Consider the following 25,714-nt stretch of genomic DNA (forward strand, 5'->3'; position numbering starts at 1 on the left):
AAAATACCAATCCATAAAATTTTGATTTTCTTTTATTTTCTGTTGATTAGTACCATATAGTTCTACATTCCCTGAAAGGGAGAGCTTCTACTTTTAGGTTGAACAGGTTTTATAAACAATTGAAATTTTTGCCATACATAAAACCTGTTTATTACCACATTATCACATAACAGGCTCATAAAAATCCAAACCTGGCCTTATTTAACATAATTTAAGTTTTGAGAGATGAGTAAGAGATTCATTGTTCAAGTATTTTAAGTGGTTCTTAAATGAATGTGAAAGGTCCAAAGGTTTCACTTTATACAACTTCTTTGCACTCTGTTTTGTACTGAAATTAGCCAGTCAATGAACTAAAAATGTGTTCCACTGGTTCAGTATCTTCCTTTAGTGATTCCTTCCTGTTGAACCAATAGGAACTGGAGCACTTACAGTCTTTAAAACATTGTGGACAGGAAGTGAGCACTGATAGTGTTGTTGCTGTCCTTAAACTGGAAACCTATATCCAGCAGCTGGTCCAAGTGGTAGCATAAATTCACTACAGTTTTGTTTAACTCATAACTGGTGTCTATAATCTCTGTGACCCACCAGTCACAGTCATACATACACATCATGAATATCCTCCTTCTCAGGTTGTGAATCTGAATATTATTCTGCTGTTTCTGAGGTGTTGGCCAAACGAATGAAATTTCTTCTTTCTTGCTGTTTCAAGTGCATGCAATATGAGTTCGCCCATCACTTTGTGTCCAAAAATGTGTCTTCTGCATTCGTTTCACAGGAGTAGTTTGTTTGGAACTTTTTTTTTTTGCTCACAGAATTCTTTGATTTCCTCTTTGTTGGACAAAAGAATGAGGGCTGTGGATGTGTAAGATTTCACGACTCTCGTAAAATCCTCAGCATTCTGAATCATAGCTGTATTTGGTCTGGAAAGAATATGTTTTGTAGCATGATGCTTCAGCAGGCATCCTACACCATCACAAGGCCCTTTCCTGTGACAGTAGCACTTTATACCCAATCAGTTGGCACAAGCGACTTACTCAATTCAAAAAGCTGGTAACAATTTTTAAAATGACTAGGAGCACTATCAGAAATAATGATCATCTTCTCTGCCCCTACTTGCAGTAGAAGAATTTTGTGCATTGCTAGCAAAGCATGTGCTGAGTCATGTCGTTCCTGTAAAAATTGAAACTTGGTCATTACTCCAGTGACACCCTTGTACTTCTTGTGGGAGAATTGCAGAACAGTTCTCAACAAAATCACAGTGAAGCACTAAACATAGTTCTTCAGACTGTACACACCTTTTCACTTCTACAGTGTCTTGTTGTTGCAATTCCTTCAGATGCTGGTGTGTTACTGCTTTCACTGACCATTTATCAAATTCATCAATGAAACTGTCAAAGGCAACAGTTTTCTTAATTAGTTTATTTTCCTCCCATGTTGCAAATGTAATTTCTGTAGAGTTATCTGCTGTGTCTTCCAGGTCAAGTGCCTGTTAAGGTATTCCTCCCTTTCCAGGGCAATCACCACATTCTTGAAACAAACAAGTCTTTCGCTTTACGTCACAGACTACTAATGACTTCACAAGCCCGACCAAGGTGTCATATGTCACATGCTCCAGTACGTTCTCCAAAGTTACCACATAAAGTTTAAAATTCGCACAGTACATCCACAAACAGACATATCTAGGTGGGTGTGAAACTAACTACTTAGGTCGTAGCGCATAATATTTTGATCTTCCAGTATGTGAAGTTGTATAGTTGCTCTATACCGAGCGAGGTGGCGCAGTGGTTAGACACTGGACTCGCATTCGGGAGGACGACGGTTCAATCCCGCGTCCGGCCATCCTGATTTAGGTTTTTCGTGATTTCACTAAATCGTTCCAGGCAAATGCCTGGATGGTTCCTTTCAAAGGGCACGGCCGACTTCCTTCCCTGTCCTTCCCTAATCCGATGAGACCGATGACCTCGCTGTCTGGTCTCCTTCCCCGAAACAACCAACCAACCATAGTTGCTCTTATAAATTGCAAAAGTTTCTTTAATAGTGTGAGTTATATACCTTTTCACTTCCACAACTTTTTGACCTTCAACTGTTACAGTTATAGTGTGTTTTTGGTTGGCACTCGGGTGAGAACAGTCCCCTTTATCTTCCAGATGAAATGACTGCACTATTTGAACTTGAGTTGCTTCTACAGCATGACCATAATAGGGATGTGGTCTTCCAAAGACTCCTTTTACAGACCTCATATTTCTTGATTTGTGTACCATGTACTTTGACACTGACAGAATGCAGTTCAAAATTGTTTTTTATGAAAATTTCTCTGGAATAATAGTTAAAACTTGCACCTCTCCACTGTAGGATGCACAGTAATCAACAGCTGAATTAATATTTGTGAAAAAATCCTGCCAAGAGGTGCAAGAGTGCTTTGGTTCATTTTCTTCTGAAGATGGAATTTCTACTTTGAAGAGTGTGGTCAGTTTTTCTGTAGTGATTCATCCATAGCTCTAGTGATTTCTCTACGCTTTCTTGATACATAGAGCTTATGACTCTACTTCACTGACCACAGTTTCTTAACAGGATTAACACCTACCTCTGTAGTTGACTGATTCAAGGTATTTAATTTATCCTCTATTGATGCAAAATCTGCATCATCTGCACCATGGGAGGCTTCACTGTGTTCAGATACATTTAGAACACAAAAAATTGTCACTGGAAACATCTCCACTTTGAAAGAGAGACTTCAAATGAGAACACTTATTCCCAACCTGAACAAAGTCTGGTTTGTTGTTTGTCTTGTATATCACTCTTTTATGGATATGCAAATAGTCAGCACACTTCACTCTCCTGTGGCCCCAGTCTGAAGACATTTCAAACAGTCCTTTTCATAAAACACACTGCAGCTGTGTCAACTGGCAAATTCCTCATGAAAACACGGAAGTCAATGGATGGTCTCAGATTTCTTAGAAGCCTCTTCAGTAAACAAATTAGCACTGTACAACTACAATACAAAAACCCACAGCGAACAACCACAACAAAGAAACTGACAAGAAACTACAACAAAGTGTAAGAAATATCTGCAACAACGAAAGTGAAAAGAAATAACTGCAACAAAGAAAGTGATAAGAAATAACTTTAACAAGGACAATAGAAATAAATGTTGTAACAAAGAAATTAGTAAGAAACAACTTTAGTGAAGACATACATTACCCTTGAAAGTTAAAAAAAAGAAAAAAAAAGATTTTTTAAAATAAAACCTGTCCAACTTAAAAGTGGAAGCTCTCCTTTACAGAGAGTATAGTACTACATGGTACTTAACTTTTCTGGATTTGCATTTTTGAAAAAAAAAAAAAAAAAAACTGTAAATTTATGAAAAAAATTCAAAAGTTGACAGTAAAAGAACTTTGACAGATATGTCCAAAATGAGGATACCATGTAAACATAAAGCAAACATCTTTCAAATAAAAACACTCTAACAAAATATCTAGAACTGCTACAGAGATACAGCATTTTTAAAAAAAATTCCGGAATTCGCATCTTCAAAATGGTGTTCGCAGTGTTATCTTTGGAGGTCTGTATCTTGGGGCAGGAATTTTTTTCGAGAAAACAAAGAAATAAGTGTTTCTTACTTACTCCTGAATTTTAACATATGCTAAATTCAGTAGCATCTGAGACTATGAAGGTAAGCCCCCTGCCTGAAGTGATATGGATTATTTCGGAGAATTCTTCTGGATTTGATACATATAGGATAAAGGGACTGGTGACCGTGCAGTTTGATCCCTTTAATTCCAAAAAACAACCAACTGAAATGTGATTCTTGAATTGATGTATATAGCAAAGATAAACATTTGCACTCTGCGCTTATATGTTTATCTTTGCTATATACATCTTATCTATGACTAGCGCAGTAGTGGTGACTTTGATATCTTTGACGCATGCGCTTTCAATCCTCAGCAGCTTTGTATCACGTGACTCTCGGTATAAATAGGCACGCGCAAATGCTATGAACTCAGTCTCTGACTCGCCTTGAAGATGGCTGGGAAGTTTCTAGCCGAAATATCACAAGAAGAATTGTCGCTGTCCCGAGTGCGCGCCCGAAAGATGATGGAACCAACTGAAATGTCAATAAACAATAAGATACCACACACTGTTGACCCAAATGGACCGTATCTACTTCCAGTCTAGTGTCATATATAACTCGAACATCAGGAATACCACCTATGTGGAGATACTTTGGATCGTAGACTAATACATGGATACCACAGAGTAATAAATCAAATTGTGGATTCACAGGGAAAAATTGAACGTATGACTACTGAAGCAGAAACATAACTGGCAAATACGCAGTTGTGGACTTTCATATATTTTTCACCTACAGATATACCATAGGTAATGCATACTGACAGGCTTGTTCATTGCTGCTATGATTTATCCCTTCTTGTTTGGTACGAAGATGATGAACAAAATACAGGTTTGTGTCACTGACAGTTGATTTGAAGCTGTTCAGATACGTTCTCTAGTTTTGTTGGTGATGTAATGCAGTATTCGACATTCAGACTGCTGTGGCTGCTCTTGCGATGTTACCAGGAGTGTTATCACTCAGTATTAAGATTTGTCATGTAGTTTGTGACAGTTAACAGCTCAGTGAAAGTAGAAACGAAAGATAATGTAAGAAACAGATTTTGCAGAAAAATTATAACTGATGTAGAAAGCAGCTACCGTTTTAGAATGGGAGCACTTTACAATTTACTAAGCTGAAAGGCATTGCTGTAGTGAATACACTATCATTGCCATAATCATACCTGAGGTAGATTACTTGCAAGATAAAAGATGAGAGTGAGTAGGGTAGCTTATGCATGGTACAACCTTTTTGGAATTAAAAAAAAAAAAAAATACTTAACTAACTCAATGTTATATCTTAAGTGGGAATTATTCAGAATATCTCATCAATATAGCAAGGAAAAGTTAACCAAATTTAGCTGGATCAATCAGTCTCACACCCGCAAATCACTGTTATGACAACAGGGTTGCCAAACAGTGGCGATAGCACTGCAAAGTCTTGACTACACGGGTGGCAAGAAGAATGCGTTTTCCTATCTGTTGTTGTGAGAGATTGGATCTGGACATCCAGTCTAGTGCGAGACACTATTCTCTAAAAATTTTATCATCACAGAATCCAGGGTTCGATTCTTGGTTGGGGCTCAAGGATTTTCTCCTCCCTCATCATTGAGGGAAGTGGCAAGACTGGACAGTAAAAAGATTGGGAATTTGTACAGGCTCTGATAACCAGGCAGTTGAGTGCCCCGCATACCAAATAGCATCATCATCATCTACAAATTTCATATACTTTGTATTTCTGAATCACGGTATGGAGCAATTAGCAACTTTTAAAATTTGAAGTTATGCAACAATGAATGGCTTTCTGCATTAAGTTGTGACTGCCAGATGAATTAACACTTTCCAAAATCAGTGAGGCAGGCAACAGTGAGATTCACTATGTCCTCAAGAGATGAGATGAAGCTAAGATTAGCCAGAAATGATACCCAATGTAGCAAGGTATTTTATTGAAAAATAAAGCCCATGTTTTCAGAATGGCTGGACTGTGGGTCATCCGGTTATCAATCCTCTGATTACCAAATTCAGAAGGCCAGGATCATCTACATCTACATACATACTCCGCAATCCACCATACGGTGCGTGGCGGAGGGTACCTCGTACCACAACTTGCATCTTCTCTCCCTGTTCCACTCCCAAACAGAACGAGGGAAAAATGACTGGCTATATGCCTTTGTACGAGCCCTAATCTCTCTTATCTTATCTTTGTGGTCTTTCCGTGAAATGTAAGTTGGCGGCAGTAAAATTGTACTGCAGTCAGCCTGCTTCTTTCGAATTGTTGTAGCATATATGCAAGCTTAGGGTGTTAGGGATTTTTAAAGTGCCTTTGTCAGGACTCACCCTGAGTGAGTGGTCTAAAGCATAGACTGTTAATTTGCAGACCTGGGTTGGATTCCTGTAGATGCCAACAAGTTTTTGTCTTTTTATTTTATCCCTTGCAGTATTAATTTATAAGTTGTTGCTGTTGTGGTCTTCACTCTGAAGACTAGTTTGATGCAACTCTCCATGCTGCTCTACCCTGTGCGAATAATTCCGAATAACTACTGTAACCTATGTCTTTCTGAATCTGGTTACTGTATTCATCTCTTGGTCTCCCTCTACAACCCCCCCCCCCCACCCCCCTCCACCTCCACCTCCACCACCACCACCACCACCACCACCACCACCACAACACACACACACACACACACACACACACACACACACACACACACGCGCGCACACACACACACACACACACACACACACACACACACACACACACACACACACTCTTCCCTCTAATACTAAACTTGTGATCCCTTGATGTCTCAAAATGTCCCCTATGAACCGATCCCGTCTTTTGCTTAAGTTGTGCCACAAATTTCTTGTCTTCCCACTTCTATTCAGTATTCAACCTGACTGATCTTCAGTGTTCTCCTACAGCATCACATTTCAAAACTATACATTATTGACTTTAAATACAGGATGCCTCAGGAAAGGTGCCCAGGAGGGGTCTGCAGGTTGTGGGACACATCTGCTGGCTGTTGCCGATGTGTCTGCCGGTAGTCACTATGCATTGTTCCTGGACACCAATACTTTTCATGTGCTTCCTACACAGTGCGACTGAATGTATAGGCGTTTTGATTTTTTTTTTTTTTTTTTTTTTTTTTTGTGATGTTTAATCTCTTCAAATATTGTTGCTAGAAATCATTGTTGTAACTGCACTGAGTCTGGGCTTTCCCTGCTCATATGTCGCTGGGCCTGGTCCCCAGACAGAAAAACTGTGTGCGTGTCTTCCATACTTTGTGATTGAGTGTTCGGATGTTTTGTTTTGAGTTTCCTGTTGAGTTTCCATTCGGTATGGTATACACAAAGGATCAACGAGTATTTCTTGTGTTGAACTATGCAGAATCAGAATTGTATCCGGAATGTTACATTGAATTCAAACAAAAATTACCCATTATACATGTTCCCAATGATTTGATGAAACACAGATTAGCGAAAAATTTTTAAAAGACTGGATGTGTGTTACACAAACGAAGGCCTAGAGAACCTAGTGTTTTAACCAAAAATAAATTAGTTGAGATAGGGAAGGCCTTGGGAAGAAGTCCGAGAAAATCCTTGCACTTTTTGGCACTTCAGAATGGTAGGTCAAGAGCATCTGCTCAGAGAACTGTGCACAAACTGAAATTGAAACCATAGAAAAGAACGGTAGTCCATTGGCTGAGGAATTTGGTTACTGTTGCTCGACGCCGTTATTGCAACTGGCTGTTACGGTCTGTACACGATGGGGAAGCTGATCCTGAGATCTTTTTCTGACAGCATGGCTGCATTTGTCAGGGTACATAAATTCTCAGAACAATCAATGTTGAAGCTCCAAAAATCCACATGAATTACATCAATAACCTCTGCATGATGCGAAAACAGGAGTGTGGTGTGCAGTTAGTGCAAGTCGAATTACTGGACCAATCTTTTCCCATGAAACAATACATTCTGACAGGTATGTGACTGCCCCCTCCCCCCCCCCCCCCCCTGCCTCGAGAACTAACATGTAATGGAAAGATGTATGGTTATTTCATGCAGGACAATGGAAGATCATGCCTCACCAATACTTTTATAATAGCAGTACAAAGTGTTTTTGATGATGATGGTTTACTGCCCTCTTCATTCTCTGGATCTAACTTCATGTGATTTTTATCTTTGGGGAATTTTAAAAGACATGGTGTATGCAACCAATCTCCACATTCTCAAAGAACTGGAAGATGGGGTTCGGCTAGTATTTTCCCAGATTTCGACAGCCAAAATTCGTCGAGTGTTTGCTAATGTGTTCAGGAGATGTCAGACTGTTCTTACCCAGAGGGACATTTTGAGCACCTGCTGTATATTATGTTAATCAAACGGCAATATTCTTTATGCTTAACCAAGGGGAAGTGCGCGCGCATCTGACTACCGACAGATTAGTGTCGGAGAATTGGGCACGGCGGCGGTGGCAGCAGCCAGAGGCCTTGCTGCATGACACGCAGACATCTTTTGTGAGGCACCGTCTATATATAAACAGTTCAGTTTATGCACATAAAATTAATAATATGCATAAGATTGTGTTTGCAAAATAAATAGTGCATGCATGCAAAGACTTATCTATACACTTGATGTTCTGTTGCATTCCAGTTGTGTGCAGTTGAATTTTCTGCGTAAAGTACAAGCCATGTAATATGACAAAGTACATGGGCATCTTAGAACAAAGAAATGCTTACTTTTCTCTGTTAGGCAAAGTCCAAAAGCTGGTATAGTGTGGACACATTTAAAGTGGCCATTTTGTGCAGCGGATGTTTTAAACTATAGTTGCCTTAAGTACTGTTAGAGGTTGGGTCTGAACTAACTCGTATACGACACGGCCATCAGGAAGCAATTGCGCTATAACCATTACTGAATGCTATGTGTTATGCATTGCTCATTGTTTTGTTTTCTTACTTTGTATTGAGTGAAGAGACTAATCCTGTATCATGTAGCTTGATTACGACCCTCACAAGCCAGAAGGAATCAGTGATCCCTGTAACCATGTGTCAGTTCTGTTTTCGCAGAAAAGGTTGTAGGCTGGCAGCCCTGCAAAAGGGAGGCAGGGCTGCTTTCGCCACACCACTCCTCTCTTTTGCTAATGGTTATAGTTTGTTTATATTGGCATCCAACTGTCAGTATATGGTGTATACACACTGCACTATAGTGACCGGAAAACGAAACCCGACAACGTATTTCGACCATACTGAAATTCTTTGCCTAACGTGCGAATAGTTATTTTTGTTTCTACGTCTATGGTAAATATGCCTTGTCAGTTCTATCTGTAGTGTTATCAAGTGTGGTCCACGCAGCTATTAATGCCCATGAAAGTTTGAAATTGATATTCTGCTTGTTTTGTATTTATTGAATTGGGTAGGAAAAGAATAATAATGTAAAGAAACACCTTAGAGAAGCACTATGCTCACCGGTGGAGATATGCAGCTGTTTCTCATCAGAAACAATCATTTGTTGAAAGCATAAGTAGAACCAAAGAATAAAACGAGCAAAGACAATTTTGGAAAAGAAAGTGATTTTTTTGCAAAGACAAACATTCCACACACAAAGCTCGCAAATCGCTACTTTTTTTAAAAAGTCGATTTCAAAGCACTAAGGCTTCTTTTTCAGGGACATCGCACGACAGTCTTTTAAATTTGTACATCTGACCATTTACAAACAAAGAAATAGATTTGAGTGTTGCCAAAAATAGATACAGCATTTCCTTGTCCCTACTAATAAGGAAGTACTGAATTGAAATGAGGGGGAAAATAGAAATTTGTAGCACAGCTTGACTAAAAGAGGGGATTGGTTGGTAGGACACACCGTAAGGCAGCAAGAAATAGTCAGTTTGGTAGTGGAGGGAATTGTGGAGGATAAGACTTGTAGAGGGAGACCTAGGCATAAATATAGTGAGAAGATTCAAATGCATTTCGTTTGTGAGAGTTATGCAAACATGATGAGGCTTGTACAGAATAGACCAGTTTGGAGAACTGCTTCAGTCGTTGGACTGAAGACAAACCCAGTCAGAGGCACATAGTATGAAATAATTACTAGTATTTCACTTGGACGTATTATGAAAACATTGTTATCTCTCAAAGTAAGGATTTATTCCTTTTTTGCTAACTAATGCACTCAATATTGTCCTTCCTCTTCTTTAGTTTTTTGAGTGATTCACTAAAGTAGAACAATGTATTAAGTCTTCTATACCATAATCTATGTAAGGTAGAAAAGTAGGTAACATCTGATAACAGACTTGAGATTTCCCATTGTATCATAGCAAGTAGAAGAGTGTGTGCCGACTCTCCTAGTTAACCAGCTCTGTGGTGCGGTGTCAGTTGCCAAGCTTGTGACCCAAGGATAACATCTTATTGTGGCAGTCGCAACACATGAACATGGTTCAAGAACAGTATCTTATGTAATGAACTGAAAAATTTGTGGGTTTCATTAACATACCTCAGTGAACATCAAGTGCCCGCTAGTTTAGATTAGTTTCTCGGCAGACTTCAACATTTTTTTTTTAGGTTTTGTTGACTCACTACTATGTAATCTTGTAGCATATTTTCCCCTCAAGAATGTTGTGTTGTTGGCTACTGAGTTACTAAACAATGCAGAGCTAATCTTAACTTTCTTTCATTGACATGCCATCAGATCCAACTGAATTCAAGTTAATTTGTGACAAATTTTCAGTTTCCTGAGTTCAGGGCAATTATCCTGTTGATCAGTTCATTGATAAAAGTTATGAGTGACACACTAGGCATTAAGAAATACAATTATAAAATCACAAAAACTATTTCTTACACATTTTATTACATGAGTGTTGTCTGAAAATGTCCATATTCTTCTGATTTCGTCAATTGGATTCAATAGAGAACATGTTGCTATGCCACCAATTTGTAGATACCACCAGACCTTTTTATTTGGTTGACTGTCATCAGAAGTGTATGCAATAATTCTTGTTCTGGTTTGCTCGAGCTGGATAATCACTTGAATCAGTGTCTGCAACATGACATCACCAGAAGCTACGTTGTGACTTGCATACACTGTGAAAGTTGAATCGTGATATGGAGCAAAAGAACATGCTCTGAAAGTTTACTCTTGCAGTTTTCTGGAGTATATTTCCCTACATTAACAGAATGATCAAGTTTCAGCTAAGTGTAACTGAACTGCAGGATTTCTTGGAACTTATTTTCGTGAAAAATCAGCACACCTATGTGTTTATTTTTCATCTTGTAATAATTACCAATTGCTTGCACAGAATGTGTATTAATTACATATGTCTATTTTATACCATTTAATAAGATTCTGAGTCAAAAACACACACATTAACATATTGTAGTCTTCTGTAACACTGATGAGCCCAAACATTATGGCCGCCTGCTTATTAACTTGTTTGTCCATCTTTGGAATGAAATACATCACTGATTCTGTGTATCAGAGTTTCAACGCTTTGTTGGTAGGTTTGTGTAGGTATGTGGCATTAGATGTATGTGCACAGGTCATTTAATTTGTGTAAATAACAGACTGCTGATATGCACACGATTTGATGACACTCGATTGTGACCCAGATGGGTTCCATAGGATTTACATCAGGAGAATTTGGTGACTACACTATAATGCTCCTCAAACTACTGTTGCACGGATCTGGTTCTGAGACATGGAAAGTTACACTGCTGAAAGATAACACTGCCATTGGGAAAGAAATCAAGTATAAAGGGAAGCAGGTGGTTCGCAGCAGTCAGCATGTCTTAGATTGCTACCACGGGTCCCATGCAAGTGCAGGAGAATGTCTCCCATAGCGTAATACTGCTCCCACCAGTCTGTGTCTGTGGCGCACTGCACATTTCAAGCTGCTGTTCACCTCAGTGACAGTGTTTATGGAGACGACCATCAACCTAGTGTAGAAAGAATGTGATTCACCCAAATGTCCGACACATTTCCATTGATCGATATTCAAATCCTGATGATCCTGTGCCCACTGCAATCATAATTGACAAAGTCGTTGGGTCATCGTGTGAACATGTAGGGGTGGCCTGCTGAGGTGCTCCATGTTCAACAATGTACAATGTATGATGAACGGTGTGCTCTCAATCAGTTGAGTGTGCGCTAGCATTGTGCTCTTTTGGGAGAAATGCCACAGATCACCATCTATCCTACTTTACAGAGCAGACAAGCCTCTGAGCCCCATATTCTGTGAAGAGTCATAGACTTCAAACCATTTAGCACCTAGTGGAAGTTTCACTGTCCTACATCTTTCCGTAGATACTCACAGCAGTACAGTAGCACATGAACTTTGTCAGCTTCACCGTTTTTGAGATAATCATTCACAGGCTCTGCATAATAATGAAGTTCCCTTTGTCAGAGTCACTTATTTCAATGGATTTCCCCATTTGCATCCCCCTTTTTTGCTGATGTGATGTTGTGTCCGTGTCTGCCCCACTTGTGTACTTTTGTTACGGTGTGACATGCCTGTAACACTAACAGGCAGCATCCAATGTTGCAGTGGGCAGTGGTCATAATGTTTTGGCTTATCAGTGTATTTATCAGTTACCATTTCCTTCATATTGTGTCAACTATGATTCTTACTGAGTTTAGGATGATATAGATTTTAGAAGTTCTCATTGAGTTGTCTTACTCCTTTAATCTGCGGGCTGCTTTCACAGTAGGTTTATTTTGGCATTCTCAGTTTATTACGTAATCACTCAATTTCCAGTTTCTTACACTTCTGTGTTCTTTTTACTGACACTACTACTGCATTTGGCATTGATTAATTCTGGATATTTTCATCAATTGAAGAAACAGCGGCGCATACCACAACTTTTTCTGGTTTACAGTATTCTGGACTACAACTTTTCTTTGTGAGTGTTTTACTTCCATTTTCTTTTGTGTAATATTTTAAATAGATGTTACGGTCAAAGGAAATAACGGGGGAAACAGATCCAGCTTTTAGAGACAATCTTTTTGTCCTCTAATTACACCTTGTGTGGTGCCGACAATAAAATTTTATAAAGAAGTTCCTCTACGAAACATGAGCCCCACACTAGCCGATTTTGAGTCAGGTCTCTGTATTTTGGAGGAACTGCTCTCAGTGATTTTAAAAATTATTCTCCATTTTTTTTTTAGATATCTGAAACATATTTGTCTTTACTTTCTCTTTAACCTGATCTGTTTGCTGGGACCAACGTGTAAACTTTTTTCCCTCCTCTTCTCATTTAAGTGAATAGAAGCCCGAACACCACTTTATAACAGCAGACTGCAACTCTTCAGCATTTCCCACACAACACCATAAGCAAACCGATAAAATACACACTCCTATACAGCAATGAACTGTGTCAAGTCTCGAATGACAGTGCTGCTCGTAGTTCGCTGGCGTGCCACCCGTCATATGCTAGCTGTGCTAACGCGTGGGGAGTCAGCATACTTTCTCTTCTACTCACATTTATTGAGTTGTACAGTGATGTGTGTGTGTGTGTGTGTGTGTGTGTGTGTGTGTGTGTGTGTGTCACAGTCATGTACCTACTTGTTCTCTCAAGTAAGTTGCCCATCTTCAGAAACTTTCGACAAATAATAATAGTCTTTTGTTTTCTTTTCAGGAAAAAATGGCTTCTGATGCAGACTTAAAAGTCAGCAGTCCAGTTGAAACTATAGAGTCTTTAACGAAAGAGGCAGAAGCATTGAAAGCAAAGCTTGAAGAAGAAAGACAGAAGCTGAATGACGTAGCATGTAAAATCTTACATTTCAAATAGTATTAATTTTTGTAAATGAAAAATTTCTTAACATACAAGTAAATAATGAAAAAAATGATTTCTGATGGGAAAATATCCATTTGTAAGTTCCCCATTATTACCTGCACATTACCACATCACTACTCTGAAAATATCCAACTGCTGTCACAAAGTCTAATCATTCTGACTAAAATGATCTTACAGAATTCACCCCACTGATCAGTCTGGTATTGCTGCACAGTACAGCCTTTTTATTTGCAAGTACTCCATTGTATTTCTAATTTTAACGATTGCAATTTGAGTATATTTACAATTCATGAAAAGCACTACTGATAATTATCCAACTAGATTGAAGTTGCGTACTATTACTTCCAGTATTTTGAGTATCCCAAATTCAACACCCAGACACTTATAATTGTGCGTTTTTGTATATTGCAGTAAAGAATTTTGAATTTTTTGTATGTTGCAGTAAAGTCAGTAGAATAATGCAGAACCTCATACATCAGAAACATTAGGAAAAGTGGAATCGTAAGCTACACAGAGAAAAACGGACTTGAAAGTGGGAATCATATCTCGAAATGCATTTTGCAAAACGTAAATAATAAAGAGGAATTACCCAGGGAAATTGATGGAGGTGATGTACTCGTACAGACAAACAAATGATTAGAATTTCAGATAAATTGGATAATTTCTTCAAGAGAAAGTGTCTGGAGGAGCCCAGGACAGCAGTGGGATACCAGCCTGACTGTCTCCCGCTTCAACCAGCTCTGGATTATGACGATCTAACATGCCATTTAGACAGAATTTGGCGCAGTATTCCTCAGACGGACATCCAACAACTCTGTCAATCAGTGCCAAACCAAATAACTTCTTGCATCAGGGCCAGAAGTGGGCCAATGTTGTATTGACTTGCTCAATTTGTGAAGCTTTTTCTTGTTTATAAATCTTCCATTTTTTTTCTGAAATTGATACAGTTTGTTTGTCTGTACATGCACATTACATCTATCACTTTCCATCCCGTTTGGATGATTCCTTCATGGTACATTATTTATGTAAATAGTGTGTCTTATTCGAGATTAGAAAATCATTACTATTTTAACAAATCATTGCAGAGATATGAATCCACTGATTATACATATCTGTTAAAAAAGATTAGTAGTACATTTATATGAAAATATTACAAAAGACATCATTAAAATGGGCATATTATTCATTAAGCCTACAGCTGATTTATGCTGTGAAAACAAGAGAGTAGTAACTCAGAAGAAATGGAAATAATATTTATTGGACATCAATTCCACCATATGAATGTCTTTAAATTAATGTGAGCTGTAATGACAGCAATCACTATATGTGTCTGTACTAGTTGAGTGTCCAAATGAAGGTAAAGATTACATTTGTTGCATCTGCTGTCATTAGATTTGCTCTCCAAGATGAAGCGCTACAGTCATAGAGCATCTAGTGCAGTCTTGCACTCAGTAAAAACTTGAAAAAATTCCTTTAAACAATTGAAAAGGTCATTCACTTCACATTCTAACATGCAGGAATTTTGAATCGCTTCTCTTAACAAAGGATTTACACAAATACACACCAAGTTGCACTACAGTATTTAAATTGAGGAACCTACAGTTACATAATGCACTAGTTCTCTCTAAATATATCTGTAATGTGAGGTTAAGACCAGTGACTCAAGTTGTGTGAAGTACGCAGTAGCTTAGTACAGTATTTGGAAAATATAATTCCTGTACACTCCCCTAAGATTGACATTATGTTGCATCCAGCTATTTGTAGATGATCATACCGTATTGTTATATGAGCTTGGAAAAGTCACCCAGAATCCCAGGTCAAGGGAGACTTACTTAATGAGATGAGAAGGAAAGATCGAGTGTTGAGGACTGCAACAGAGACTTGAAAACCTGAGAGCTTACTGACAAAATGTCTTGCACTGATAACATGCTGGTGGTCATACAAATGTACAAGGTCAAACAGTGCTTATGTAACAGCTGGTACACAACATGGGTCATTTCATAGGTGGTTCTCCCTTTGGCAGTGCGTGTTATTCCAGTTAACATGTTCGCTGCAGCTGACACTTAGAAGTGTTTCCGCGATCAACACGCCAGTGCAGCTGACTCTTTTAAGTGGTGTGTTCGCTAGCTGAGTACTCCGTTTAGTTTGTTTGGCTGTGCACTCATGTTAGTATAAGCAACCTATGAAATATCACATAAAATTTTCCAGTCTGTAGTTGTGTGCTTTTGTCTTTAGTTGTCTGTGTTATGCACTGTTTGCAATGGCGGCGAATCAACTAATATCGGGGCCTTCCAACCCAAAAAAGAGTAGGAAGAGTGAATAATATACTGACCATGAGTGTGTGAGAAGATAGTGGTGTTGAGTTCAGAGGAGACGAACCAGAGGAGGGTGGCTGTAATTTGGAGACTACAGAAACATACGATAGTGATGACAGTGTGGAAGCAGAACTGTCGAATATGTTTAGTGAACGATACGGATGACAAGGATGTGGAAATCGCCGACAATAAAGAACCCGCGCTCGCAGAAGCAAGCAAACCAGGTGCGACTTGGCATGAAGAACCACATGGGATGCAGTATCATCCATTTACAAAAGCAGAATATTTGCAGATAAATCCTGCTGGCAACATGCCAACGGGTTTCTTTAGGCTACTGGTTCAGATGACATACTGCAACTCATAGTTGATGAAATGAATGGTAACGCACGCAATATGTTTGCGAGCGAAAATACGAAAGAGGGCTCTAGGATTTGTAATTGGAAACCTGTATGTATAGGAGAAATACTAGTCTTCCTAGGTATTTCATTACATATGGGTAATGTCAAATATGCCAGATTACAAGACTACTGGAAGAAAGACCCGCCATTCGAAAATAGAGGAATAGCAATGAGTATGGGGAGAGACAGATATTTGCTCATTTTACGCTCACTGCATTTTGCAAAAAATCCAGAGTCAGGAGAACTGAAACCAGATGATTGACTATATAAAGTACGCCCTATATTGAATTATTTTAACAACAGAATGTGTCAGGTGTATTATCCAGGTAGGGATCTATCTTTAGATGAATCAATGATCCTTTGAGGAGTTGACTGTCATTTAGGTGATATATGAAGAACAAAAGGAAAAAAATATGGCATCAAATTGTACATGCTAAATAATCCAGACGGTTTTGTAAATAAATGTGCTATGTACATGGGGGTTCGTGGTGAGAAGGGGGGAAAAGGGCATGCTGAAAAGATAGTATTACATTTGTTGGAAGAGAAGCAGCATGTTGACTACCACATTCACATGTGCAATTTTTACAACAGCTTTGCTTTAGCTAAAACCTGTTGAATGCAAAAACACATTGCACCAGGACACTAAGGGTTAGGAAAATTATCCATAAAGACGTATGCGAAAACTGGGGAAAGGAGACGCTATTGCACAATATTTGGATGGCGTAATGATCGGCAAATGGAAGGATAGACGAGAGGTCTCCTATATTTCCACAGAATATCCTAATACAGTGGGACATGTGCCAAATGCATGCCAGCAAATAGTCTCAAAACCGCTGCCAATTATCAAATATAATAGTTGTATGTCTGGAACTGATAGGCAGGACCAAATTTTGTCGTATTATTTATGTGAACGAAAGACTATCCGCTGGCCAAAGAAACTATTCTTCCATGTAGGTGACATGCTAATGTTCAATTCACATTATCTGTATAATAATTACTCAGGGCATAAAATGACGTTGTATGATTATAGAATACAAATAATAAAGGGCATATTCCACCAATGGATGTTACAAAAGGTGTGTGTAACAAATGTTGTAAAGACACACGCGTGCAAAAGCAGGACACAACAGAAGGGGAGAAGCAAGTTATGAGGAAGTGATGTACAATGTGTGTGGAACAGGGCAAGTGTACAGATACACCATATGTGTGCATAACTTGTCCAAACAAACTTGGATTATGTTTGAAGTGCTGCACAATTACACATCCTTAATGTAATGGGATGTCATATCTTCTGAGGAAGATCTATTCATGTTTGATTTGTAAAGTGTTTGTATTAGTTTCATTTGATCGCCAAGTAAAATGTTGTTACATTGATTGCTCAGAACATGAGATTTCTGTGCAGTATGTGGACTTCTTTGTGATTTGCTAGGTTTACTATAAAACCATCACCTCTACACCTTCCAAAAATTTTTTTAATATATAGGATTGGGTTTCCATAGCACCACATTCCAGATGAGTGCTGTTTCTTTTTCTCCGTTTGATAAATCTTTTGGTGTTTTCAGACACTAATTCTTTCTCAATGGAGCAGATTTATTGCTTGTTTGAATTGCATTTTCTTTCCAGTTTGCAATAAATCAGAGGCATTGTTAGAATTGTTTGCAGTAAATGCATATGACACTTATAAGCGTCAGACAGCATGTGGCATTTATCACATGATTGGCATGCAGCTGAAGTGTACTTGTGTTTCTGTATCTAGCACCACGCCTTGCACAAACTTTATATTCGCTGTCAATATTACGTACATGCACAACATGAACTTAAGGTTTTGCAGGATTATGATTTCAGCTCTCAGATCATGTGTGCTTACAAGTGTCCGCCTAGAGCGTTTGCGGCCCGCTCTGGTGACTGCAGCGAACGTGTTAAAGAGGTGGTGGTAGGAGGATGCATAGGGAAAGTTTTACAATCAAGACGGTTACAGGGGTAGGAGCCCAAGGGTAGAGAAGTAGGTGCAAGGAGGAGCATAGGTTATGGCCAGGATATTGCAGACATTGGGGGAAGGGGGAGGGTGATAAAAAGATATTCTAGGTGTGGTGGGAAAAATGTCTGGTTGAATGGACCTCATTTCAGGGTGTGATTTTAGCAAGTCGTAGCCTTTTTGAAGCAGCTGATTAATACATCGAAGACCAGGATAATACTGAATGATGAGAGATATGCTCCTAAGCAGTTTTTTGGAGTGATTAGAAGTACCAGAATTGAATGTAATGGCCCTGGAAATTGCTTCAGAACTAGGTTGTTGGGGTAATTACATCCTGTGAAGGCTGTGGTGAGAATTGTGGTGTGCTGCTGTAAAGTGTCTGCATCTGAGCAAATGTGTTTGCCTTGAGTGACGAGTCTGTATTTGAGGGAATGTTTGATATGGAAAGGATGGCAACTGTAAAAATGTAAGAACAGTACTTTCTTTAGTAGGTTTAATGTGAACCGAAGCCTGTAGCTTACCCTTGTCTTTTCTACTACTTTCATATGAATTTTTCTACATTTTTCCAATTTTGTTTCTTGCTTGTCTTCCTTTTTTCTCATTTTTTCCACTTCTGCTTCGTTTTTGCTAATCCCACTATCTCCAATACTCCAAACCCTTCTCTCTTTGCATGATGAATCCCATCATATTTTATTTTCAATTCTCTAGAAAATGTGCTTTTGCAATATCAAAACTAAGGACCCACATTCTATTTCTTGAAACCTGCTTGCTCCTGGGAGTTACACTCAAATGCCTAACATTGAAAAATCCCCATTTCTGGACATAATCATAGTCTACAACAGTCCCTTTTATTGTTTCAAATACAACATCCTCTTGCTCTTACACGACTAATTTGTGACCTATATGTCTCATCCAATCCAACAATCTCCTATAAAATTCTGCAATTATCTTCTCCCCCCCCCCCCCTACTGTGTTTTCTAGGATGGTAATATTTGCCAAGCTAACTTCAGACTGCAACAACAGACCAAACGTCACCTCAAAAAGCTATCCTACATTCGCCAAAATACCTTAACAGTGGTGTTTCCCTTCCTGTCCCTCTCCAGCTCCCTAAACAGCCACACCATCAACCACCAGACTTGGCCAATCTTCTTTAACATCCATCAGCCTTAACCACTGCCTCTCAGAGCAATGGTGACTCATGATCACAAGAACCAGCCACATCATTACAGTGTTGTCAACCTCTCATCTAAGATACTCCCCCCTCCTGAATTATCTGTATTATGGAAGGGCATCACTTTCAGCCCTAGACCTCCATTTGATCATGCTGCTGTGGTGAAGGGACGACTTTCCTTCACACGTAATGTCAACTGGAAATATCACTTCGCAACCCAATCCCAAAACCTTTCCAACAACAAACCTGACATTGAACCCTACATTGAACAGTACTGAACATGATCCCAACTTGATCCATTACCACTACCACAAAATCACCTCTTAAAAGCCTTCCAAGAATTCCTAAGGTCCAGCATTGCTTCACAACCATTCGTCAGGTCCCTTCAACGTGACCCAAACTTGTCCTCTGCAGAGCTCCAGGCCTCTTGTCCCACAAAAAACGATGACTTCATCATTATCCTTCCAGCATATAAGGGATCTACCACTGTGGTATTTGACCGAGAGGAGTATATAAACAAGAGTCTTCGCCAGCTTCTTATGTGTCTATGTACAGCATCTGCTATCGAGTTCAACAACACCTACAACCTATGGCACAAAGATTTCTCTCCTACATTAAAGGACCCACCAATTCCTAGGTTGTCAGAAACCTGTGCCCATCCTGCTCCCACTACACACCATCCTTATCACCATTGACGCCATCTCACTGAGTGGCAACATCCTTCATATACATCGTATAGGCTACTCACCAGGTATTTTACCTTTGTTGAGCCAAATACAAACAGATTAGGAGCCTGGTAAACTTTGGCTTATTCATAAAATGACATAAATATTCTTGTTACAGGTTTGAGTTGAGATCTCTCAAATAGAAGTTGTACGGTCGCTGGAAAAAGAAACAACAGACTTTGATATTTAAAAGAAACAGGTTGCTGGTCTGAAAGGATGCATATATGATAAAAGACTACTTATAAAATGATACATAATGGCCATTGTGCTTCATCAGTTATCTTCGTGCTGACTGCTGCGAAATATTACTATACAAATACAAATTGTTTATGATAGAAGCAAATGGGTTCAGTGTCATTTTAAATAAAACACCGATACTTTTGATGACTTACATTATCACCTAAATAATTGTACAGTGTCTGGTAGATTATATTAAGAAGTTCCTCTCCAAACGCTGACAGACAGAATAATAATAATAATAATAATTCAAAGTTTTTGTCTTTTGTTTTAGAAATAAAAATTATCTGAGATATTGTCTCTTACGCCTATCATGTGTATATGATTAATTCTTTGTCACTATTCAGCATATTTATTTCATACAGAATTTTGTTTTCCCTTAAAAAATGGGAGCTAGGATGGCTCCTCCCCGTCCCAACCTTTTCATGGGCCAATTGGAGGTGGCTTTCCAAGGATGCATAAGCCTTCAGCCCCTGATTTGGTTTAAATACACTGACATCATCTTTGCTACATGGATTCAATGCAAGCCTGACATGTTAAAATTTTTGGAACATGTAAATACATTCTTCCAATAAAATTTCACTTGGCCATATTCCGGATTCCGTGCCACTTTCCTTGATATTGACCCAATTCTCACTGATGGCCGGCTATGCACTTCTGGTTATATTAAGCCTACTAACAAATAACTGTACTTACATTTTGACAGTTGTCATCCTTTACATATCAAATGTTTCCTCTCACACAGACTTGACATTTTGAGGCAAACATACTTGATCAGATGCAGCAACACACCACCATTCTCAACCTTCACTAGATGTAATTACCCCAAGAATCTAATTCCAAAGCAGATTTCCACAGTCATCACATCTGATCCTGGTATCGCTGGTCCCTCCTTGTCATTCATTTTTATTATTGTCTTGAATGTATTGATCAACTACTTCAACAGGGCTATGACTTCCTAAAAGCACGTCCTGGAATGAGGTCCATTTTGCCTACAACAGCTAGCATAGCTATTCTTCAAGCTCACCCCCCCCCCCTCCCCCCCTCCCACACACACACACACACACACACACACACACACACACACACACACACACACACACACACACACACACTTCTGGCCTCTCCCAATCTCCACACTATCCTGGTCATACCCAATGCTCCTTCTTGCACCCATTTCCCTATCCTATGGCTTCTATCCTTGTGTCTCTCCCCTCTGTAAAACTTGCCTTACGCACCCTCCTAGCACCACCTATACCAGCCCTGTAACTTGCAAAACGCACACTATCAAAGAGAGAACCACTTGTGAAATGACATGTCATGTACCAGCTGTTATGTAAACACTGTTCAGCCTTTTGCATTGGTGTGACTGCCATAAAGTTACCAGTCAGAATGAATGGACGTAGACAGAGTGTTGAATTAGTGAACATGGATGGAGAGTTTACATTGGCAACATACAGTATCCTCTTGTAGATCATGCTCTACAACATGACTGTTGTGTTCTCAGTACCTGTTTCACTACATGAGCCATCTGGATTCATTCCTCAGATGCTAGCTTTCAGAACTCTGCATGTGAACTGGCATTACATGTCCTTGCTTGTCACCACTCACCTGGCCTTAATTTACATTAATTTCTTCAGTCTCAGCATTTTTTCTCAATAATTATTCCTTTCTTCACTCCCTTTTAGCTTTCTGTATCTTTTATTTTCTGACATTTGAATTTTTCCTCCCCTGCACCCCTCCCCCACCACTACCACATACAATGCGCTTAGCATTTGTCTCTTATTACCTCTTGCACGACATTTTGTCAGTCTATGGCTTGCATATTACTGGCAAAGACCCCAAAAATCTGTCTTTCCTTCTCATACCGTCTGGTAAGACTCTCTTGTTCCAGTGTTCTGAGCAACTTTTCCAAATTCTTCCAATTTCCTAAACCGTGTCAGTCTTTTTCCTTCGTCCCTCTTCCTTCTCCATCATCCCTTCTGCTAGAAAGAGTCACTGGCTCCAAAAGGTAGAAAATTTTCTTAACCTTTATTTGTGTGTGTTCTCCTGCTGCCAGTTGGTGAGTAGATTTTTTATCTGTTCTGTTAAATTTTATTGCAAGAGGTAGTGTTTTTAATTTATTTGTCAAGAAGTCTATTTGTCTTCCAGTTTAAAATTTTGTCAATGTTTAGGCCCAAGAAGTCCACATGGCTTATTTTTGTCTTCAATTGATTATTGTGAGCTATTTTTACATGACACATTTCTGATCATTTAGAGACAAACTCCATTATCTGTGCCTTTGTGACATTCGCTTTTAGTACATTTTCATGGAATCAGGATTCAGGCGTTCCTAGAACATTTTGTACTGTGTCAGAAAAACTGGTCTCCCAGAAATCTTTTAATGATTTGTCCTACAGATACTTATTTACTTCATGTACCACGTTCTTTTTATGCATGATGTAACGATATTTTTCTACCATTCATAGTAAATTTCACTGCAACATTTTTTGTGTCTTTCATGGCATTAATAGCTTTTACTCACATTCCATTTAGTGTCAACTGTCGCTGAAAGACTGGAGGTGATAAATTATCTCAACATCAAACCTCGACGTTTGCTCAAAGGGCATCAGGCAAAGGTCCTGTGTTCAGACTGGTCACCAGATAAGCGTCACATTGTCTCATCTTCTCAGGTAAAATTTATAAATGACTTGAAGTGTGAACTTTGCTGTGTGTGTGTGTGTGTGTGTGTGTGTGTGTGTGTGTGTTAAATGACTTGTACCTTTGGAATAGCTGCCATTTGTGTCCCTTTTGATTGTAGTAAATAAAGTGATGCACAATTTTACAGTGTGAAAAGCCATAAACATCATCCATGGTTGGATGGCTTACTTCCAAGTCTTCTTAGGTTGTGGACTGTTTGATGCTGAGAATATTTTCTTGTACACATGTGTTTACTAACTTAGGCAGTATTACTATGATAATGAAACAACGAGAACAACAGCAATTCTGTAATTGCTGACACTAGAAAAAACTCAAAAAGAGATAATATGAAAAGGAGAAATTGCTTCTCACCATATAGTGGAAATATGGAGTTACCAACAGGAACATCAGAAAGACTGCTAAACAAGAAAGCTTTCAGCCAAAAGGCCTTATTCTGACAGTGGGAAGTACAGGATGGAATAATGACAAAATTATGAAAAGGATAGTTGCTACACACCATGTAGTGGAGATGTCGAGTCGCAGATAGCCACAACAAAAAGACTGTCAGACAAAGTTTTTGGCCAAACATGTCTTCATTAGAATAGACAAAATACACACACACACACACACACACACACACACACACACACACACACAACCACAGACTCTGGCTGCCGAGGCCAGACTGTGAGCAGCAGCCCATAGTAGGAGAAGCAAATGGCTGATGGGGTAGATAAGGAGGAGGCTGGGGTGGGGAGGGGGAAGGATAGCAGGGTAGGAGTGGAGGATTGTAAAGTGCTGTTTGTGGGAGCATGCAGGGACAAGATTGGGAGGGGGTAGGGCAACTAAGTGCAATCAGGAGGTTAAATGGAGGAGGAGGCAGGGGGCAGTGGAAAAGGAGAGAAGATGGCATGGGATGTGAAGCAGTCATTGAAATGAAGAGTGTTGTGTTGGACAGCTTGCTCAGCAACTGGGTGGCCCAGCTGTTTCTTGGCCAGTTTGTTGGCGGCCATTCATTTAGACAGACAGCTTGTTGGTTGTCATGCCTGCAGAGAAAGCAGCACAGTGGCTGCAGCTTAGCTTTTAGATCACATGTCCGGTTTCATAGGTACCCTGACTTTGATGGGGTTGGCAATGCTTGTGACTGGACTGGAGGAGGTGGTGTAGGTTGGAGGATGTATGGGGTAGGTCTTGCATCTCGGTCTATTACAGGGACGTTTGCCATTGGGCAAGGGTTGGGAGCAGGAGTTGTGTAGCAATGGACAAGGATATTGTGTAGGTTTGGTAGGTGGTGGAAAACCGCTGTGGGGGGAGGGGTGGGAAGTATATTGTGTAGGACATTCCTCGTTTCAAGGCACAATGAGACATCAAAACACTTGCGGAGAATGTGATTCAGTAGCTCCAGTCCCGGGTGGTTCTGAGTCATGAGGGGAATGCTCCTCTGTGGCCAGTTGGTGGGACCTTAGGAGATGGTGGGACTTTAGGAGATGGTGGGACTTAGGAGATGGTGGGACTTTAGGAGATGGTGGGACTTTAGGAGATGGTGGGACTTTAGGAGATGGTGGGACTTTAGGAGATGGTGGGACTTTAGGAGATGGTGGGACTTTAGGAGATGGTGGGACTTTAGGAGATGGTGGGACTTTAGGAGATGGGGGGTGACTGGAGAGGGAACACATGGGAGATCTGTTTTTGTACGAAGTTGGTAGGATAATTACAGTCTGTGAATGTCTCAGTGAGAACCTTGCTTTTGAGAGGGACTGCTTCTCACTAAAGATGTGACGGCCGCAGGTGGCTAGGCTGTATGGTAGGGATTTCTTGGTATGGAGTGGGTGGCAACTGTTGAAGTGGAGGTATTGTTGGTGATTGGTAGGCTTGATATGGACAGAGGTACTGATGTAGTCATCCTTGAGAAACAGGTCAACATCAAGATAGGTGGTTTATTGGCTAAGGGAGGACCAGGTCAAGTGACAGGAGAAATGTGGATAGGGTGTCCTCACACGCTATCCAGATCATGAAGACATCATCACTGAATCCAAACCAGATGATGGGTTTGGGATTCTGGGTGGTAAGAAAGGATTCCTCTAGACAGCTCATAGCCATATCTCGGATTTTTTTGCAGGTGATACCTTCAAAGTGTAAATAATTGTGGGCGAGGATACAGTCAGTCATGGTGACTAGGAATGAGGTTATAGGCTTGGAATCCATCATTGGGAAAGGCAACGTTCAATAGCAGTAAGGCCATGGTCATTAGGGATGTTAGTGTAAACTGAAGTGGCATCAATAGTGATGAGCAGGACACCAGGTGGTAAAGGAGCAAGAACTGTGGAGAGTTGGTGGAGAAAATGGTTGGTATCTGTAATACAGGAGTGTAGGTTGTGGGTAATGGGCTGAAGTTGTTGGTCTGGGAGAGCAGAGTTTCTCTCTGTGGGGGCACAGTAACTATCCACAATGGGGAGTCCTGTTTGGTTGGGTTTATAGACCCCAAATGGCCTTGCCATCAAATTACCCATCTTCAGCTGCAACCTCTCCTTTCACAATGACCTCTATCTGTTCAGATTCTGCCAGTCCTTAATCCTCATCAACAAAGTCCTGCAAAATCATGACAGTCAGGCCCAAACCTCGTTGTAATACCTTTCTCCATCTGTAAAATTCTCCTGCTATGCAATCTCAAATTCCTGGCTCCCTTATTGCACATAGAAACTCTTGTCCTCCAGGAACTAGAGCACCATGCATAATGCCACCTCAAAAAACTCTCCACCCTGTTCTCTTCCTACTCCCTACTTGGACTACCACTATCCACCACCTCCACCTCTACTACAACCTCCA

General features: G+C 39.8%; 1 protein-coding gene across 3 annotated transcripts in view; it reads left to right on the forward strand.

Annotated features, from left to right (window-relative positions):
* Window positions 1-25,714, forward strand: part of LOC124796393 (guanine nucleotide-binding protein subunit beta-5) — a 162,726-nt gene that overhangs the window by 49,561 nt on the left and 87,451 nt on the right. For all 3 annotated transcript variants that reach the window (XM_047260564.1, XM_047260562.1, XM_047260563.1), the window contains 2 exons: window positions 13,230-13,359; window positions 22,745-22,881. In XM_047260564.1, coding sequence (XP_047116520.1) covers window positions 13,236-13,359; window positions 22,745-22,881 — 261 coding nt within the window. In that variant the 5' untranslated portion in view covers window positions 13,230-13,235. The remainder of the gene's footprint in view (window positions 1-13,229; window positions 13,360-22,744; window positions 22,882-25,714) is intronic.

The sequence above is a fragment of the Schistocerca piceifrons genome, chromosome 4 (genome assembly GCF_021461385.2).
Source record: "Schistocerca piceifrons isolate TAMUIC-IGC-003096 chromosome 4, iqSchPice1.1, whole genome shotgun sequence".
Classification (NCBI taxonomy): domain Eukaryota; kingdom Metazoa; phylum Arthropoda; class Insecta; order Orthoptera; family Acrididae; genus Schistocerca; species Schistocerca piceifrons.